This window comes from Malus sylvestris, chromosome 5 (genome assembly GCF_916048215.2).
Source record: "Malus sylvestris chromosome 5, drMalSylv7.2, whole genome shotgun sequence".
Classification (NCBI taxonomy): domain Eukaryota; kingdom Viridiplantae; phylum Streptophyta; class Magnoliopsida; order Rosales; family Rosaceae; genus Malus; species Malus sylvestris.
In genome coordinates this window covers 34,912,173-34,934,011 of record NC_062264.1, presented here as the reverse complement: position 1 = coordinate 34,934,011, position 21,839 = coordinate 34,912,173, and the positions used below count along the sequence as shown (strand labels likewise).

General features: G+C 38.2%; 2 protein-coding genes and 1 pseudogene across 3 annotated transcripts; 1 reads left to right on the top strand and 2 right to left on the bottom strand.

Moving 5' to 3' along the window:
* The first annotated feature begins 8,252 nt into the window (after window positions 1–8,252).
* Window positions 8,253–9,478, top strand: LOC126622823 (receptor-like protein EIX2; annotated as a pseudogene).
* A 4,351-nt stretch (window positions 9,479–13,829) lies between these two features.
* On the bottom strand, window positions 13,830–14,739 carry LOC126624764 (uncharacterized). The gene has a single exon (XM_050293873.1). The coding sequence runs from the start codon at window positions 14,664–14,666 to the stop codon at window positions 14,058–14,060; it is 609 nt and encodes a 202-aa protein (XP_050149830.1). The 5' UTR covers window positions 14,667–14,739; the 3' UTR covers window positions 13,830–14,057.
* A 1,946-nt stretch (window positions 14,740–16,685) lies between these two features.
* Window positions 16,686–21,839, bottom strand: LOC126624763 (probable potassium transporter 13). 2 transcript variants are annotated; one of them, XM_050293871.1, is made up of 10 exons: window positions 21,514–21,839; window positions 20,198–20,429; window positions 19,853–20,101; window positions 19,703–19,753; window positions 19,240–19,500; window positions 19,094–19,146; window positions 18,703–18,817; window positions 18,057–18,311; window positions 17,435–17,972; window positions 16,686–17,337 (listed from the first exon to the last, which is right to left on the bottom strand). In XM_050293871.1, exons 1-10 carry the CDS (start codon window positions 21,553–21,555, stop codon window positions 16,881–16,883), a joined length of 2,253 nt encoding a protein of 750 aa, XP_050149828.1. In that variant the 5' UTR covers window positions 21,556–21,839; the 3' UTR covers window positions 16,686–16,880. The 2 variants fall into 2 exon arrangements, with proteins under 2 accessions (XP_050149828.1, XP_050149829.1); XM_050293872.1 differs by having other exon boundaries at window positions 17,435–17,957; window positions 21,514–21,838.

Genomic DNA, 21,839 nt, shown 5'->3' with positions numbered 1-21,839 from the left:
AAGGGATGAGATAATTAGGATTTGAAAATGTTAAAAAAAGGTCAAGAGGGTGGCCCTTTGTGTCGTTTAAGGTACATTAGTACTCATAAGTCACGGGAAATTGTTTGGAATTGGGACAAAACAAATATTAACATAGCAAGTAGGTTACGTTAGTATCTGAAAGCAACACAGCAACCACTTTTTAAGTCGATCTCTCTGTTCCTTCAAATTGTGTTTCTGAATACAGTTAGGGCAAAGATTTGGCTCCGTTCGGTTGGGATTAAGAGTTTTGCTTTAATCAGTCAAAAGAAAGTTGTTGATTCATACAAAACTTATGCTAAACTGTACATATACATCAACGACCAACAATTGCTCATAAACGGGGATGAATTGTCGTTAGGAATTTCCAGTGTGCATGTCTTCTTAACCTATGTAGGAGTAGTTAGCCATCTATCATACAAGTGGGAATAATAAACAGATGTTGGAGAAAGAGTCGAGATGTGCTACTTCTTTATTTACAGGTGCAAACAGTGTATTCTTAATCCAAAACAAATTTAATACCTACAGAAATGTAATGGCCAATTTGGGCTTTGGATGCCTGCCTCACAAAGTATTTCATTCCATTTCGACTCAAAGGCCCATGGCCTAATAATCCAAAGCAATCTGCTAAGTGGCCAAGGGCTAACGTGTTGGATCAATTATATCAAATTAAACTTATTCAAGCGTTTCCCAAAAAAATAAAATAAAATAAACTTATTCAAGCTCTAAATCGAATAGTATTTCGAATGTTGACAAATATCTCAAGTTCATTTTCCCTTGATGATTAAAAAAATTCATTTAATTTATATTTCTTTCTTTACCAAATGAGCTGAGTAGCAACAAAATGTAAGATGGATCAACCACCAACCAAAAATTGTCACTTGTATTAAAACAAAAAGTTATCACTGGACCTTTTTTTTTCTTCTACATGCACGGAATATATAGAGTTCAAGTTGATGAACAGTTATCATTTCATTCAAAGTTCTGTGTTTGAATTTTCTTCTTTTAATGTCGCTTGTATATTAAAAAAAGAAAAACAACATTACGCTTCAACATGAATTGGAAAAATTAAATTAACGTTTTTGAAATGATACTAACAATTAAATTTGACTGATTATAGAAGTACTGAAATAAAGCTTGTTTTTGGTATAAGGAGCCAAATTTTTATTAGTAATACTATAGCATAAAAATTGGGTGACACCCTTTGGAAGGTCGGACTAGTGACTAAATTGATTGGTAATGAAATAATAAGTCAATTAACTTACTAGCTAGTTCAATATTGAACTCGATTAGGCATGATAACCGAACACATTACACATGGGATAAGTTTAAACAAGCCAAGTGGTTCGATGACCTAGTTCCTATCATCCTAGGTTGCAAGCCAACTTAACAACCAATTTTCAGGGATTACATTATTTCCAATGCCTGTCAATTGCCTTAGTCAAAAGTCAGCAGCAGCAGCACTAGTTTCCCGAAAATGGACATCATCTTCACCTTCAAGTTTTTATCAAAATAAACATGTGTTGGGTTTAGTATGGATTATGTAGGTTTAATTTGGAATCCGTTTGTTTTGATTTCCATTTTATGTTTCAGTTTAGTATTGTATTGGCTTTAGTATGGATTAAGTAGGTTTAATTTGGTTTGAAGTTTATTTGAGTACATTGATAGTGATTTTGCTTTTGAATTCTTCTTTTAGTTTTCTCAATTTTGATTTGCAAATTTGGTTTATAATGCATAGAAGCTCAATCATTTATTACCCATAAATTAATAACTTTAATTAAATAATATTTTTCGTCAATCCTAATTTGGGGATAACGTGTTAAATTATTAAGTCGCTAAATTTATAAGATAACGTTGCAATTCTATCAGATTAGGAATGTGATTATGTAAATCCTAATGTATCTAGGAATATCTTTTATATTCATATAAGTAGTTTAAATCCTATTAGATATGTAATCCTATTAGGGTAAGGATTCTAACTATCATACTACTATAAATAAAGGCATAAGGGAGTGATACAACACACACCTCAGAATTACATATCTCTCTTCTCTCTCTGTTGCCGCCGGCCTCTCTCTCTCTCTGTCCTAAATACAGTTCAATCAATTAGACCTACAACACGTTATTAGCACACTCTTACCAGAAGCTAAGGAACTGAAGGATCGTATGAGGAGGCTCTCTTTTACAACATCAAAGGCTTTCAATTGTTTTCTGCCAATCAGGTTCTTTTAAAATAAATCAAGATATTTGAAACGACCTTGAAGCATGAAAACATTCCCCATGATGCATATATATATATATTGTATATATGTTCATATATTTTGTCAATATATATACTTGTTCATGCAATACGCAATTATGCTATGTGAAATTTGTGAGTCAAAGCATCGAAATTAATTTAAAAGCAATTAAGGTTTTAACCCTTGAAATTCGAAAGAAAAAAAAAGGGAAATTGGGATTTATGCGGCACCATCATCGCACCACCGTCGCACCATCACCGGACCACCGCGTTGGCCTGCCGCGTGGGGAAACGATGTCGTTTGACACCCTAGACCGAGCCACAGCAGCCCTTCTAGGCTTGCTGCCATTCGAACCCAACCAAGCCTCGGCCTGGGTTGCCTAACCTACGGGCCTGAAGCCCCGGTTCATCCCGAGCCCAGATATCACAAGCCTTTGGCTTGTTGGGCTTGTTATCGTTTCGGCCTGCATGTACCGCAGCCAGCCCAGCAAGCTGGGCTTGTCCCCCGGCCCAAAGCCTCGACTCTAGCTTCGTCTGGGCCTAGCGAGCGCTAACCCACAAGCCAACCTTTGGCTAGGCTTGCTCCCGTGCACTCTTTGGCCCAAAACGTAGGGGTGGGCACTTGAAACCGAAAATCGAAACCGAAACACGAATCGAATCAAACCGCACCAAACGGTTTGGTTTTGCGGTTTTGAAACGGTTTCGGTTTCAAAACCGAACCGCGGCACACAAAACGGTTTGGTTTCGGTTTTGGGTTTTCAAAACCGCACCGAAACCGCACTTTTTTTTTTTATTTAGTTCATTCAACTAGGTTATACTTATACATTTGGTTTTGCGGTTCTGGGTTTGCACCGAGTGGGTTTGCACTTTCAGTGACTGCTTCTGCGCCGCCTCTTTGCATCTCCGCATCTGCCTTTGCGACCTGGTCACCTGACTGCCTGCTTGCATCTGCTTCTGCCTGCCTGCCTGCGAGCGACTGCTTCTGCCAACTCCATTTTTCTCTCCCTCTCGGTCAAAGATAGACTCAGTTCATTTTCATATCTGAAAAAGTTAGGGTTTTGAAATGTGGAGGGAGAATGGCACTCTCTGAAGCAACCTCTGTTGTTCCCCCAAATCCCGAAACCCCCAGCACCAACCACGCTCATTCCGACCAGGGGTCTCTGCCTTCCTCCCCGGATCCCGATCCCACACCGTCTGATCTAGATCATGCGGTCCTCGACAAGCTTTAGAAACTGGATTTGAAAGAGCTGGTGGAGGAGGGGGATGGAGAACCTGATGAGTTGCAGAAGCTGGATTCGACAGAGAATGTGGAGGAGGACGGAGTTGGTGAGTTGCAAAGCTGGATTTGAAGGAGGAGGATGACGGAGCTGGTGAGTTGCAGACGCTGGATTTGAAGGAGGAGGAGGGCGGGGAGGGAGAAGAAGAAGAAGAGAAGAGTTCCGGTGAGAGAGAGGTTGAGATTGGATTTGTTTGTTTATATTTGCCCAGCCTCTGTTAGTTTCAGCTGAAATTCTGCAGCAAAGCCATTTATGTGTTTGCATTTGTAAGGTTGTAGCTGAAAATGGTGTTCTTTTCGTTTACATACATTTTCAATGAGATTTTGCGTTAAAGAATGGTGATGGCGAACTCTGAGTGGCTTAGACTGCATGATTAGAACATTTCTGCTATTGGTTCTCACTTTCGGTTTACTGGTGTTTTGATTTGTTCATATTGGACGCAGAGATTTAGGGGCGTGATTTTGGGATTTTGGGGAAAGAGGAGAGGGGTTTGGTCGCAGAGAGTGGGTGCATGTTTTGGGGGATTGTATTTAAGTTTGAAACCGCTTGAAACCATTTGAAACCGCACCGAAACCGTTTGAAACCGCACCGAACCGAACCAAACGGTTTGGTTTCATTTTGGTTTTGGCTTCAAAACCGCACCGCACAGCACCGCAAAAAGTTTCGATTTCGGTTTTGGTTTCACTCGAAACCGCACCAAACCGCACCGCGCCCACCCCTACCAAAACGCCATCAGCATTGCTACTGAGCTACCTCATCCCTCGGCCAGCGGCCTGTAGCCACATGTGGGATGCTTTGCAGCCAAACCCGAGGCCTATATGCCTCTAGGGCTTTGCCCTACTCACGGCACCTGAGCCCAACTGTTATTGGGCTATGGTTTTTCGAATCCAATGTTTTTTTTTTGGCATTTTAAATAATTTTAACCCGAATGTTATTATTATTTTTTGCTTCTATGATTGACCATGTATGGTCCAACCTATTGAATTAATTAAAATGACCAACAGTCCATTAATTCAAAATTATTGGCCTGAAGCTCGCTTTTTGGCAATTAACGATTCAATAAATTATTTCGTTTCTTTGAACCGTTGACTATCTTTCGTAGTCCTGACAGACTCACACTTGGGTTCCTAAACTAATTCACAAATTCACTACACTTTATTGTATATTGTATTTTATGTTCTTGCAGGTACCCCTATATGAACTAAACGTTCATAACTAAATCAAACCTGTAGTTTCAAATTTAGTGCCTTTGAAACCTGAAGTTTCATTCAAAACTTACCACATGAAACCCGTAGCTTTCATGCTTAAATTAAACCAATACATGTCTATAGAACATGTATGTTCTACGATGGTCTAGGGATTACCGTATGACTAACCACGTTTTGTTGTACCCTCTGTTTTCAGGACATGTCGAATTTCAACAAGCTCGATTACACTACTCTAGAAGTTTCTGGAAGAAACTACTTGAAGTGGGTTCAAGCCTTAAAGCTCCATCTTACTGCAAATAGTCTTAGAGCTATCATCGAGGAACCAATCGACGAAGCTCAAAAAGCTACTGCTATGATCTTTATTGAAGACACATCCATGATGCACTGTAGACCGTGTACCTCGCAGAGGAATATCCATATACCCTCTGGCTCGCTCTGGCCGATTGCTTCGATCTTGCCTGAAGCAAGACATGACTAATAGTATTTACGGTTCCAAGACTTTAAGTCTGTGAATGAATACAACTCTGAAGTTTGTAAAATATGATCACTGCTTAAGTTCTGTAAAGAGGACTTAATCGAACAAGATCTCCTGGAGAAGACCTATTCGACCTTTAATGCCACAAATATTGTCTTGTAGCAACAATATAGGACACATAAGTTCACCAGGATAGACACGTGTTGGCCGACACTCGAAGGTGACGAAACCATATTAGGATGCATGAAAACTATGAATATAAATAAGACTTATAAATTTAATTGTAATTAATATGCAAATGAGGAATGTGTTCAGAGTATACAACTAATCTAAAACACTAAAAAGAAATAATATAAAATTGAATGAACAAAGGAGTGGGTCCTACACCGAGAGGACTCGAATATGCCGATGCGAGAGTGCCTTGACGCCGGGATTGTATGCCTCGATTCTAAGTTCTGAGGGGGCACAAAACAAACATGAGTGGACCAAGTTATATATAAAATAATACGGAAACAGTTATTCAACATACTAACCCCCAAAGTTTTATGAAAACTAATAGCATAATAGGTGATAGATTTGCCGAAAACCCTAGCATGCCATAAAACCTTTCATAAAACATATCTCGTATATAATGTGCTAACTAATGGTATCAGTATTGCCCAAAATCATATAGAACTCTTCTAGTCGAAGCCAATAAAAATATCTTCCGCTTGAACGCACAAAACAGTGCCCTACACACGCCCGCCCGAAGGCAATATAAGTATCATCGCCTGTAGGCATAACAATGACTACTAGATACACACAAAACCATTGAATATAATCTTTCCAAACATAGGTACATATATCTCAAAATCATCTTCATAGCATATAGTCATCCATCATATATACTACAAAGAAGTGTAAAAACATGTTCATAAATAGTATATAGTCATCCATATATATTACAAAGAACATAAGTTTCGATAAAGTATGGTATTCCAAAATATTCTTAGTAAAGCATGATAATTATAAAGTTTAAATCTAATTTACTCGTAAAATGTTTCATAAAACATAACTATTAAATCATGCTTTCCATGTATGCAATTCTACTATTAAAACATGCATTTTAGAAGGAGTCCACGCATAGATACTTCGCCGTCGAAGAGCCACGCAAACTAGCGAAGTCGGAAACACCACAATATATGCACCTTGCATGATGGCAAACTCGTCGTGGTTTGGCTGGAAAACGCCTCGAAAGGTGACTGTTCGTGAGAAAACTATTGACTCGTCGGAATTTCTAGGTTAACAAGTGGGGACCGAGTGGTTGCCGGAGTTGATCTGAAAATGGCCTGAAAGATGGCCAAACAACCACGGCCTGGAAATTTCCATATTTGTGCATTGACTTTCCTTGAGTTTTTCCGAGTTCCTTTGTCAGAAATGACGAGAAATCGCCGGAGAAGTTCCTTGAACAGTGCAGCTCGGGGGTGAGTTTTCGAACGGTTTTTCTTCTATTTTCTTAGTTCATGAAGTCGTAGGGACAATGAGGGAAGGTCGTGGTGTAGTCTAGGTTGTTGTTTAAGTGAAAACCCTCTAGGATGGTTGGTTTTAGAGAGAGAAATGAGATAGCCGAAAGTGAGGGAGAGATATGAGAGAGTTGTGGAGTGAGAGAGTTATGAGGGAAAAGAGATAGATGAAGGATTTGGGCTCGGGGAACAAAATCAAGGGTGGGCCCCTCGGGCACACCAATTAAGACCAAAAGTAATCCCATTTCAAAATATCTAGTCCAAAGTAAAAATTTACGAAAATACCCTTATGTTCTGTAATTTCCAAGACAGGTTGTTACGAGTTGGGCATATGATATTAACATGTTTCCTTCATTGTTAGAGTTACACTTATCTTAGTGCCAAAGTGAAAGCATTCCATTCTCACTGCAAACGATTAACTTCCTTCCACTCTCACTATAAAGGATTAACTTTACATCACGTTTGGTCCTTGATATGTCAAATAACAATATTAAAAGTTCATTTCCAAGTTGGTTTTATAACCTTACCAGCCTCGTAACACTTGATCTATCTGGGAATGATTTGAGTGATCATTTTCCAAGTGAATTTGCAAACTTCAAATCTTTAGAATATCTTGATTTGTCTTATACGGGCCTAATCGGTCAAATTCCCTAGGAAATTGGAAAGATATGCAAGCTAATGTTTTTAAGTCTTACCCAAAACAATTTTAATGGGGGAATTGAAGAGTTTTGAAAGAGTTTCTCAAGTTGTCCAAATAATACATTAGATTCGCTAGATTTATCTTTTTGTTGGATACAAAGCCAACTGCCAGCCTCCTGAGGAATGTTAAAAAGTTTGTAGTATCTCAACCTTATATACAATAATTTGTTGGGCTCAATTCCAGATTCCATTTGAAAATTGTCATCATTCAAAACATTGGTCCTCTTTGATAATAATATGAATGGCTTCATTCCACAAAGTGTGGGACAACTCATTAATCTAGTTTCCCTAAATCTATTTTATAATTCATGGGAATACATTTTAACATAAGCCCATTTCATAAATCTTACTAGATTACAAGATTTTCCAAAAGGACCAATGTCCCTCATTTTCAACAGGGCTTACAATTGGGTTCCTCCTTTCAAGCTCTACACAATTGGGATCCTAAATTGTCGGGTAAGTCTTGGTTTTGGGATATGGCTTCAATCTCAAACTGAACTACTGGACGTCACTTTTCGTGGTAATGAATTCTCTCAAGATTCCATACCAAAGGAATAGTTGTTGAAGATATCTTCCATAGTCATTTGACTAGATTTGTCTTCCAATCAATTTCGTGGAAACTTTCCATCCCATTTGAAATTTCCAAATTTAGATTCTATTGATTTGAGTCATAATCATTTGGATGGCCCACTCCCACTATATCATTTGAAATTTCCATCCCATTTGAAATTTCCAAATTTAGATTCTATTGATTTGAGTCATAATCATTTGGATGGCCCACTCCCACTATATCATTTGAAATTTCCATCCCATTTGAAATTTCCAAATTCAGATGATGCCCGGTTTGCAAAGTTTGTATCTTTCTGAAAATCATTTGAATGACATTATTTCTCCCTATATCAGCAACTTGCAGCAGTTGCAAGCCTTGTCTCTAAGGAATTTTCTAGAGAATTGCCTTGTACGTGGATTGTGGGGAGCAATATAGTGATTCTAGATGTTGGTCACAACAATCTCTCTGGTAATATTCCCACTTCATTGGGAGTATTCAATTCACTGTTAATATTAAAGCTCAACAACAACAGTTTTGGCGGTGAAAATTCATGATTCCTTGCAAAATTGTTCTCTTTTGGGGAGTATTGATATGGGTGACAAAAAGTTATTTGGGAACATACCTCTATGGATAGGATGATCAAATGTATTCAAGTTGTATAAGCTATGGTTACGGTCCAACTATTTTAGTGGACATATTTCTCAAAAACTATGCAATCTTCGGAACCTTCATATCCTCGACCTTAGTCACAACAGTCTTTCAGGTACTATTCCCATGTGTTTAAATAATTTGACTTCGATGGTCAATGGTCCAGATACAAACTTTAATACTTATATTGAGCAAGCCATACTGACACTAAAAGGAAGCGAACTTGTGTACACCACGACTCTAAATCTTGTAAAGAGTATTGATCTTTCATCAAATAATTCACCATGTGAAAACCCTGAAGAAATAAGCAGCCTTATTCTATTAGGCATCTTGATTTGTCCATGAATCAATTGACTGGAAAGATCCCCTTCAAGATCGGAAACTTGCGTTGGCTCAAAACTCTTGATCTCTCACACAACCACCTGACGGGACAGATTCCTCAAAACTTGTCATCTTTAACCTCTTTGTCCCACTTGAACTTGTCTTACAACAACTTGTCCGGAATAATTCCTTGGGGACACGAGCTTCAAACGCTTAATTTTCCATCCATTTATATGAAAATCCATCACTATGTGGTGTTCCTCTTTCAACTAAGTGCCCCGAAGATAAAACTTTTACTGATGAGGATGCAAAAGACAAGAAAGAAGATGAAAATGACAAGTTGTGGTTCTATGTCAGCTTGGTACTTGGATTTATCGTAGGTTTTTGGGGCGTATGCGGCACATTGATCTTAAAGACATCATGGAGGTATGCCTATTTTCAATTCTTCGACAACATCAAATATAAGATAACACTAGCAGCTGCATTGAAAGTGACTTGTTTTCAAAGGTTTTTTTTTCTGAAGTTTGATTATAATATATAAGAGATGATGTGTTTCCCTTTCTTCTTTTGTGTTTTTGGTACTTGCAACTTATGTATTGAATAAAAGAATTTTATCTCTCAATAAATATTCTCACAAACAATTATGTATTAAGATCTACATTCCGCTCCTTTTCTTCGCATTATTTAGAGGCTATGAGTTTCCATTTGTGCTATTTCATTTCAGATGGGATTCATTGCAAACTAGGGATCAAACCTAAGTAAAAGAGTAGCTGCGTTCGATCTCTTTGCTTGTGATACAAAATACTGATTAACAAAACATGTGTTGATGTGCATCTACGAAGAGGGGAGGGAGAAGGGGAGGCTGGAAGATGGGAAATTTTTTTCTATTTCCATTTTCCTTCAAGTTCTCTTTTATAATTTTTTTTTTCTTTTTCTATTTATTCCTTCAACTGAAGAAATAAATATAGATAATGTAGCTTAAATTGTACTGGAAAGGGAAAATACTACCTCAACCAATATTCCACGCGACTTCTCACCTTGTATGATTGAAACCCTCTGAACACTGTAAAAGAATATGCAGAACAAAAAAGTTGTGCAGAACAAGGACTAACAGCGTGAAAAAGTTGGTCCAACATTACTTATAAATGAAGTTTAGGAAAACTGAACGACGAGCTGTAAACGAGAGTAAACCAGACAAATCAAAAACATATTCGACAAAGAAAAAAAAAATCTTACTTCAGATTACACACCCTCAACAACACAGGGTGCGATATATTTATAACAACTTCAGATTACATCAGGATTACAAACATATTTACGAAAAACAAATAAATGGAACATAAAAGCTTATCAGATAAGTTATATCAGAATAAGTTTCTATTGCACGCAGTCCCTCTCAGTAGCTAAAGTAGAGATCACATAAAGCTAGAAAGAGCAAAATGATAACCTGTTAGCCTTAATATGTAATTTTACCTAAGGAATAAGTAAAAAAGGACTCGTTTGGTCAATTCAAAAGAGCAACATGTTGTGCCTTGGCCAGTTCGTTAGTGCGGAAATGAGATTCAGATTACAACCTCACCAAATCACACTCAGTTGAACAGAATAAAATACAAGAAATAAAGACACCGAGAAATTTACGAGGTTAAGCAAAAACATGTTTACATCCCCGGAGAGATATTGTTCTTTACTATGAATAACAGTACAAGTACACATGAGTTAAATCAACATAACTCAATCTTGAATCCCTTGCACACCCACTCATAGAATTTTCCCAAGAGCCTCACTCTACCCCAAGAGTTCTTTCACTAGAATAATTTCACTCTAGCTCTCTTGATTTTCCTTCAACCCATGTTCAACCTTTCTCGTGGGAGAGCCGGATGCTTTCCCCTTGGATGCTTCTATGATGCTTACCTTCCTACTTTCTAAGCATTACTAAATGCACAAATATTGCATCTAGTTATATGCATACACTAGCAACTATGCCAACAACCAAGACCAAAAAGTCTTAAGTTCACATGACATAATCATCACCTAACCTACCTAGCATGCACCAAAGTCTATACCTAGTCTATAAAGTATAACTTTGCTTATGGTAGTTACCATGTCTTCAATTGTTGTCAACACATGACTCATAATTACTCACAAATGTATGAGCCAAACACAACAATCTCCACCTTGGCGAATACACCATGCAAAAATCCTTGCACCTGTCACCAAAGCCCATTGGCCTTACGTACCAACATACACACCCTGAATCCACCTCGTTGATCCTGTTCCGATTCAGTCACTGCCAATGCATGTGCAGCTGCTGCAAGCTAAAAATCACCATTTAGCTTCAGACAGGATCTCGACACATCCTCGTCTCCTTCAACAGGTTTCCTCCTCTTCATTGTCTGCAACCTAGAAACTCGTCAGCGCGCCCGTTTCCAGTAACAACCCATCGAGCCAGACAAAATTCCCATACTTCCTCCTACCTCAGGACCATCTCATCACCTGTGAATCCCATAGCTCCACTTGTTGCAAAACCCCTACAACACTTGAGACTAAACATCATCAGGAGAAGTGATGCTTCGAGTACCTAGAAGGCAAACTCAAAGCCTTATGCCACAAACTTGCTACAACACGGCCTTGCATCGTAGCACTGTGGACCCTTGCCTCTGGAACCGGATCTGAACCTGTTGTCTCTCTCAGATCCTCTTTCCATTTTTCTTCCACGACTCCAACCTTGAATAGCTTAAGCAGTCTCGTGCCTACCATCATCCATGGTCATCTTCTTTTGTGTATCATTCCACACCAAAGAAGCTTGCACCTGCTCCAAACTTATTGTATCTTTCCATGCAGTAAAGTTTCACAAGGTTCTCGTACAAATCTGAAAGTGAGGTAAGAAGAAAAAGGCCTTTGTCTTCTTCCTCAACATCAACTTTCGCAGTTGATCCAAGCATCCCTGAGCATGTCTTTCATTTCTTCGGGCTTCATTACTCTCATCTGCCAAGAGTAAAACAGCCACTCCCATTAAACTGCTCAACTGAAAATTCCATGGTGAATAAATCTAGACCTCCAACGATGCTCTGATACCAATTGTTGTGCCTTGGCCCGTTCATTAGTGCGGAAACGAGATTCAGATTACAACCTCATCAAATCACACTCAATTGAACAGAATAAAATACAAGAAATAAAGACACCAAGAAATTTACAAGGTTCGGCAAAAACATGCCTACGTCCCCGGAGAGATATTGTTCTTCACTATGAATAACAGTACAAGTACACATGAGTTAAATCAACATAACTCAATCCCGAATCCCTTGCACACCCACTCATAGAATTTTCCCAAGAGTCTCACTCTACCCCAAAAGTTCTTTCACTAGAATACTTTTCATTCTAACTCTCTTGATTTTCTCTCAACCCATGTTCAACCTTTCCCATGGGAGAGCCGGATGCTCTTCCCTTGGATGCTATGATGCTTACCTTCCCACTTTCTAAGCATTACTAAATGCACAAATATTGCATCTAGTTATAGGCATACACTAGCAACTATGCCAACAACCAAGACAAAAAAGTCTTAAGTTCACATGACATAATTATCACCTAGCCTACCTAGCATGCACCAAAGTCTATACCTAGTTTATAAAGTATAACTTTGCTTGTGGTAGTCACCATGTCTCCAATTGTTGTCAACACATGATTCATAATTACTCACAAATGTATGAGCCAAACACAACACAACAAGCCCATCAATATTGGACACAACAATCCTTGCAGCAAGCTTCCTCTGAACCCCTTGCAATGGAGCGCCTAGCACCACTTCTCTTACAGATGCAATCTTTAGCAAAAGAGTATGTCTGTACTCTACACAAAATCGGCATTCACATAACAAAGTGCAAAAAAATGGAAGTCAGGCAAAAAAAATCAACAGATAAATGCATAAAATTGGAATGTATAAGAAAAAGGAACGCCTGAAAGACGATAATCAAGTAGAATAGAATCTAAAGCAACCCAAATAAAGTGAGACAATGTTGGGTTTTACACCAATGGACCAAGCAGTCAAAGAAGGGTTTCATACCAGTGAACCAAGCAGTCCAAGAAGCTAAAGTTATATGGAAACAATCCAATCTTGTCTATCAATCTAAGTGCATAGTAAAACGCAAAAACTTTGAAAAGAATGCTACCAAATTAGAAAAAACACCGCGACGATTATTATCCATTGCCTTGATGGGCTTTAACAACATATAAATGTTTTGAAAACATATATCCATGGCAGTGGCAATGTTTTGAAATATGGATGTTGTTCCTTTGAACGGTCTAGATTAAAGGAGAAGATTGGAAGGGAGAGAATCCGATTCCCTCTTTTTGGAATTTGGATGCCGGATGGTTCCAATTTGGGAATTTTATTATTAACTCGGGTAGCCTAGTTCTTTCCTATATTCCAAATTTCCACCCTCTCTTCTCCTCGTTATGCCACTTTGTGTAGTTCTTGTAGCTTACATTCACTCTTGCACTTGATTGAGGTCTTCTGTTCGAATTGGCCCTCGGGTCCCCAATATTCACTTGTATTGAAGAAAAACTGCAAACCTTGCTCTTTTTCCCTTTTTATTAAGTGAATATTCACTTGTCAAAAAATAAAAAGGAAAATTAATGAAAAATGTTTGAAAACTTTAAGTTTTAACGATAAGGACAAAATAAAGGAGAAAGTGAATAGTAACAGCATTGACTTTTTAATGTAAAATGTGGTTTTTCGTTAAAGTGAACAGTACCGAGAGCTTTTCGTTTAAGTTCCTAAAAATAAATCCACTTTAGCACCCAACCCCACAAAGTTCTTTTGACTCCATAAGTTGCAAGTTTACGAAATTTTCAGTCATGACATCAACAGCAAATGGAAAACTGCAGAGGATGCCTTTCCTTCACACCAAAATTATACTTTTATTTGGGATTTTAAGGACTCAAATTACAAAGAACATATTAAGGCTAACATACGCAGTCATCCAGATTTGTTTCATAATTATGCCAATGTAAATTCCCCATATTACAAATCGCAGAACAAAACATTCTGCAACCCCCCCACTTATCCAAAACCCAAGAATTTACCAATCTAATCCCCGAAATCCAACCCGATTTCGACCCTCCTAGTTACACAAAATAACCCTTGTGACAATGATCACAAAGCAAGACACAGTGAAGAAAAACAGTGTCACAAAATCCCTCGCATTCCACTTCCTTACTGCCTTCGCTTCGACTCTCAAGCTCTTGGCCCTCCTCAGCGCGTCCACCTCCTTTAACAAATCGAACTCCAACCCTTTCTTCTTCAGCTCCTCGATGCACTTTCCCAGAAGATTCTTATCCTCTTTCTCTCTCTCCAACAACTTCTCCAGGTGCCCCTCCGTGTCGGTTTTATACCTAATCGCCCAAATGATCCCCAGTGAGAAGCAGAGCGAGCAGAGCGAAGGGATCCAGGACCGGCGGCATGCGAACCCGCGCGGGTCCCACGATGAGGAACTGAAAAGAAGGGTGAGGGCCGTGGAGTGGAAGAGGAAGAAGATAATGAAAAGAATCGTGATTTCCTTTCGAACCGAGTCGATTTGGGATTCTTTGAGAGAGACCCTGTTGAGATTTAGCTCTTCTTCTTTCAGCCATTGCTTCAGGAGAAGCTTGTGGCTCGGCGACTGAGCGATTTGGTGAAGTGGGTGTGAGGGCTTTGGCTCCATGATCGATTGGTTTGTTCTCCCGTCGGCCATGGAGTTTTGTATCAGAGAAGGGGAGTGAGGGTTTGAGGGGTGAGTCGTGAGTGGGATTTTGAAACGGCCGCGAGGGCTTCGAGTGTTATAACGGTCCAATTTGGAATAATTTCACAGTAGATTACCGGAAATACCCCTATCATATGCGGGTATTGACGAGATCGCGAGCTTTTGTAACGGCTAGGATGGTTCCAGATCATCAGATCTGTACGGGGAAATTTCTTGTTTGTCCCCTGAACTGGCACGCTCCAACGGTCATGATGATTTAAATAAGTGCCAAAATATTCATTGCACTTTGAATTTTGGAGTTTTATAATTTACCCTATTTTTTAATTTCTATTTTGTTTACCTTCTAGAAAATAGGTTTTCTATTTTAACAACAACAAAAAAAAATGGTTATGATTTTATTTACGCTTTAATATTTATAAATAACTGCTAAATTTCTGTCCAAATTTTCTCTAAGCTAAGCTACAAAAGTTACACATCACAACCTTTTTAATGTAATTGTGTATAAAATTGGACATTCATAAAAAATTAACCGCACAAAATTTGAATTAAAGACCAAAAGATAGATAAAAAAAATTTAGGGGTATTTAAAGAAAAAAAGTTCAAAAAGTTTTCAATAATTTCCCATCATTCATTTTTGCTACAAATAGTTTTTCAAAAAAACAAAAAGAATTACTTGTTACATATATATTTATTATTTGAAAGCAAATAATAAATTTGCTTTTGCATGATATATGTTATATCAAACCCCATGGCTGACAACCGATGATCACAACCGTCCAGGCCTTCGATCTCCTAAAGCAACGGTGGCGGTCATCTCACCTTGACCGATTATATGCAGTAGTCTCTTGAAACCGGAGATAAACCAAGTTGCTGTCCTCTTGCTCGCGACCGAAGGCAGCTAATGCATGAAAAGTCTTCACTTTCTCAACGAGTAAAAAGACATAAAGTGATACCGAAAGAAGTAGAGCAAGAATAAATATAACCTTAGATGTATTGAAGAAAATGATATGGGCAGCCAATGACAAATTACACATTTTAGGACCCTTAAACCCTTTTGCTAGGAGAGAGAAATTCTTGTGTCCAACCAGTTGAATGCGACCAACACAAAAGTTTGCAGATGGGTTAGCCCTACTTGCAGGGGGTGGGGAGGGAGGGATTTTTGGGTCTAGATCGGAGGATTATGTTCTTCCGACCGGCCATCGGAACTTAGAGAAATAGATGGTTGCATACTTGCATGAGAGAAGCTATATAATGGAAAAGAAATCCTAAAAAACTTTGAAGGCAACAAAAGTGTGAGGTTGGACTGTTTGTTAGTGTCAGGCATTGATTTAAGGGAGTGACTTGTGGTCACACAATTGAGTTTAAAACTGTCATAATTAAGTTTAAAACTTTAATTATTAGCCTAATTTGAAGCTCTAATAGCATCTTCAAAGAAGATGCTAAATTGAAACATAAAATTTAAACTTAAAAAGTCTATGTGGCACTTGATCTTTTTTAAAGTTTTGTTCTTCGCTCTATATGTTAAATTTAACTATTATTTATTGCATTATTTACTTTTTATAATCGTGATAAAAAGTATTTATTAATCAATCAAAAATGGATTTGAAGTTGCTGTCAAATTTGACTACAACCATCTTTACTGCCAATCCACGTTATACCATATAAGAATTGGCATTTCGATTGGAAAACACTAATGTTGTCTTTTTTTAACTAAAATTGCTGATTTGAACTTTTTGACATCTCATTTAGAGTGCTCTAAGGCCGCTCATTAATTCATGGCTTTTATTTGGTGGATTGTCAATTTTTGTGAAAGTAACTCATCATACAAACCAGAATTCCAACTTTCTTTAAGGAAAGCAAATAAAGAAGTTACAGAGTTACCGCATTTCCAATCCTCGTTTGCATGAAAAGTGCAGGGATTCCTATTGGCGCTCAAAAAAATCTCACGTACACCTCTTCAGTAAACGCTAGTTCAGAATCTGGGTCTAGGTCTTCTAACATGGGAGTGGATTAGTGCAAATATGTTTCATAAAACGGATAATGCTGTGAACATCCGTGAGTTCTTCGCCAAAACTTTATTGTTTATTCATGATCATACTACAACCTGCACCATGTACACATCTAAGCATTTTCCATGTACTTGGTATCCACAAGCATCCTGTCTTACCTTTGAGTTTATTTACTCTGTCTTCGTCCACGCTATATTTACACCTTATAAAGCATTCCCACTTCGATCAGTGAGGCATGCGGAATTCCAAGTGCAATTGCTGGACGCCTGCAATTCCGTCTCAGAAAACCATAGACAATGTCAATTGCAAACTTCTTCAGGAACGGTGATACCTCACTCGCCACAACATAAGGATTCCCCATCATGTAGGCCACTCCACCAGCTTCCCGTGCCTCCATGAGTTTTTTCATCCACTGCTCGCCACTGCCAATTTCATCTCTCCACTGCTCGTTACTGCCGCCACTAACTTCATCACTCCAACGCACAGCACTGCCGCCACAAACCTCATTTCGAGTTGCTTCATATGTTTGGTTCGGTGACTGCCCTCTAACCGCCATTTCGTCACTGTTACTCTCCTGTTTCAAGAACTCTGCCACCTTCTCGACCAGTTGGGTTTCAAAGTTGTAGAAATCTCTCACATCCTTGTATCCATACCTGACCAATAATAGCATCAGAGAAGTTCGGAGCTACATATTTGTGCAAAAATTCAATGAAATTTGGCTTCATACCAAAGAAACTTTGTGGAAAGTACCTTACAATACACCGGAAAATAGACAGCTCTGGTGGGCCAATCCGGTTAACAAGAAAACGCTCACCAACAGGAACTTTTGGAATCATCAGAGACTTAAGGGTCACAAAGATGAGAGTGTGATGAAATGCAGGGAAGTTTGTGACAAAATGTGCAAACATTGGAGGGAGACCAAACGCAACGTTAGAGTAAACTAAGCAGATTCCAGGGACCCTTGCAATACCTAGGCTTGGCCCAATGCTTAGAAGTCTATCTAACGATACCTTGTTATCTAGCTCATATGCATCCTTCTTTACAGTCCCATAATTCCAGATAGACATCAAAGACACTATTAGAAGAGCGAATAGAAGGGGAAGCCAGCCTCCGTGATGTACTTTTCCAAGGCAGGCGGAGATATAGAGTAGTTCAAGGGATCCAAAGGTTACAAGAAACAAAAAGGCCACGAGAACCTTCTGCTTCCAAACTGTACTAATAATTAGAAACATCAAGCAGGTTGTGATGAACATCACTGTCACTCCAGCAAGCCCTGTAAATGCAAATGCTGTAGAACCGCTTATTTCAAAATTGCACATATGCACAAAGACAGAGAGAGAGAGAGAGAGAGAGAGAGAGAGAGAGCACAGACCGTATGCATGGCCTATCATACGAGTGTCTCTGAAACCTATAACGACGGCAAGACACAATACCATCAACATCCAGTTCACCTCAGGTATGTATATCTGCCCATGTATCTGATTTGATGTATGTTTGATCTTCACACGCGGGAAGCACTGAAGGGCCCTGCACTGACTGACTATTGAGAAGGTAGCTGAAATGATTGCTTGACTTCCCACCACAGAAGCAAGAGTTGCAATAATAAAGACTGGCCAAAACATAACCTCTGAATGGAAAGAAAATATTTTAGAGAAAATATCAGATCAAATTCAAAACCGGTAGCATCTGATGAAATAAAATTAAATTAAAAGTCTAAAACTGATACAGGCATTCACGGAGATTGAAGTTTCTAAAGATGCAGGTTAGATAGATGTCTTTCTTGTACATTTGTTCAAATGAAAATGCAGATAACATGTAGCAGATAAAAGCAAATAATATAATGAACACTAAAAATAATGGCCGTATACTTTGAAAACTGCTATAATGAAGAATAATGGCATGCCTAAAGTGCAAGTTAAACTTGGTCGAAATCATTTGAGTTCCTAATAAGAAGAATGACGTTACGTTAAACAACTAGTTGTTGTAACATTGCATCAATAAGAATATAAGAGCTTTACCAGGAATGGCCATGTAAAAACTGCTATGCAGATCCGTTTTGTGCTTGGAGAGATAAGCAGCTTCTCCCATGTATGCCAGAACTAAGCAAGGGTAAACGAGCGCTGTAAATGCAAACTGCAAGACGAAAGAACTAGTAGTAAATAAATATATAAAATAATAAAAATGTAAAGTAAATAACATATGAAGCCCAAAGAGAAAAGAAAGCTACATAGTTAGCAACATGTGACACTAATAGAAACAAGCATGATAAATTGTGTTTCTTCTCGACTATAAAACTACCGAGGATTACGATACAAAAAAAAGTATTTTGAACAGCCAAAAACAGAACCATAAAAGTACTGAGCAGTTTTCTGCTTCAAAGAGCAAAATTAAAGGTTGAGAATAAGCTACCCTGATTGACAGTTTCGAAAAGTGCCCAAGATCAGCGAACATTGCTTCTGTACCTGTCATGGCCAAATAATGTCTTAGCCTAACAAAGAAGATAAAGTTTTCCAGGCGACTGCAGAAGTTGTTGGAAATTTTTCCTACAAACCAACCTGTGATACAAAGAACAATGCCTCCAAGGGAACTCCAGCCAACTCTTCCAGTTATTTTAAAGAAGTTATAAATATAGTAGGGCGACAGAGCACGTATAACACCAGGGTTCCAACGGAAGATGTTGTAAATGCCTACCCCACAAATGCATAGTAACCATGTTAACATGATTGGAGCAAAAAGAAACCCAACTTTGTGTGTCCCGAAGTGCTGAAGAGCAAAAAGTCCAACCAAGATGATGCACGCTATCAGCACAGTATAATCTGCCATGTACAGACGTAAAAGTAATTAGAAAAGGTAGTTTTCCATGGAAATTGAATAGAAAAAAGTGTATTGCATGATATCAGACAACAAATAATGCTGCACTATATCCATTACCTCAACTCCATGTATTGCCAGTGTGAAAATCAGTATGTAAGAATACACATATATATATATGTATATACACATTTATGATTAACTTACTCTCATGTAAATCTGGAGCTTTGATTCTAATTCCATAAACTGCAGAAAGAACTGCCAACATACATAAAAAAAAACCTCATTAGGTCAACATCAGTAATTGCAGAAAGGGTCAATCAGTAGGGCCAGAGAGAGCATTTAAGAATATCATACCGGACATTGTTGGCGTGAGGATACCATCACCAATTATCATGCCAACTCCTATAAAAACTACAAGCAGCAATACTATTTTAGAACTCTTATGCTTCTCAAAGAATTTTCTTATGAGTGAGCTCATTCGTGTATCCTTGGTAGATAAAACAGAAGAGTACGATGGTATGTGTTCATGTTCAAGATGAACTGTGTTCAAAAGGCCCATCCTTGAGTGTCGGCATAGCAATGAGTACAAGGCAAAAGTTCCACCTGTAAAACTAAAAGTGAATCTCTAATGTCCGACAACTATCAACCAAAATATATTCTCAAAAAATGCTATAAGATAACTGAGGTTACTGTAAGCACCTTCACCATTGTCATCTGCTCCTAACACAAATATAATGTACTTGCAAAGAGGGATAATTGTCAAAGTCCAGAAAACCATTGAAAGCACGCCAAGAATCTCGTGATCCTCCTCATAAAGACGCATATCACCTGAGAATGTACTTTTGTATACGTAAATGGGGGATATGCTAAGGTCCCCATAAACAATACCAAGGCTCTGATAAGCAAGGCATAGAGTGGTCTTGTAAAAATTCTGCTCATAAACAAGTAAGACAAGTGTTATTATGCTTACAAATTATAACATAAATTGAATTCTGCTACAAATATAACCAAGCAGGAACAGTGGAAAAAACAAAAAGAAAATGAAAAAACATAATTAGGACAAAACTTGCCCGCTGTAATGAGTTAAACCATACCGCGACCATGATTATAGTTAAAATCACTAGGCCTACAATAATTGTCGATGTCAAAATCAGCCTGAACTATTTTGGAGTTTGGGCATTGAGTTCTTCTCACATCCTCTGTCCTCAATGCAAGATTGATGATGATCATACAAGAGGATCTCTCAGAAATGAAGCAGTAGTACAGTAACTAGTAAATTAACATGGAAAATAAAGGTAGATTGAATTAGAGAATTTAACGACGAAAACGCTGAAAATTCTAGTCTGTACAGCACCAGTGGAAGACAATCAGGAAGCAAGAAGAATATTATCTTGAAATAGCTCAAACTTAAATGCCTTGATACAATGTATCTTAAGAAAATAAATATAATCAGGATCAAATTTAACAGTTCAAAACCCGAATCGGGTGAAGTGACCAAATAAATGGAAAGTCAGAAAATCTATATTACACTTAGAAGTAACATGAAAAATGGAAAATGCCACCGATTGCAACACAAATAAGAAATGTCAAGTCAGATTCTTCCAACAAGAATACAAAATTGTATGAGATATACTCGGTCTAAGTCCATAAGATCCATACACAGTCGTACACCAAAAAGCAATAAAAATAAATATAAATAAAAATAAAGAAAGAGATTCCATAGGCCACACCAACTTAAATTATAAAACTTCAGAAAACAAAAATGCATCTTCTGTTTGGTTGCTGAGAAAATTCCGGAAGAAAACAGTCAAACTCATTGCAAAGACTGAGAGAGCATTCATTAGGAATCAAAAACAACAAAATCCCATTTTCCAGAAACCAAAAATAGTATTAAAAATACTCAAAACTTCACTCTTTACATTTCCTCTATTCCTTACTCAATTTACCTGGAAACAAACACAAAAGGAAAGAAAACAAAAGAATGAACACACACAGCAACATAACCAAACGCTCACCGGCCGCAAGCCTCCGGAAAGGGAAGCCGATTCCGGGTCCATTTTCCTTTCCAGTCGGACCCTAAATGCTATGAATCAATGTGAAGTCCAACAGACTAGTCTTCCGCCAACAAAGCTTTTTATACTGAAGTGGGGTTTTCTGAATTAATGGTGAAAAGGAAGGGCACCCAAAAAGGACACAGTGAAAGGTGAAAAGCAGAAGTTAAAGATCCAGACTTTTGAAGTGAAATTTATGGTGAAAGAAAGAACCCAGTTTTGGCAAAAAGCGAATAAACCGAAAGAGAAAGAGGGAGGGAAAGAGGCGAAAGGCAGTTGTTATAAAGACT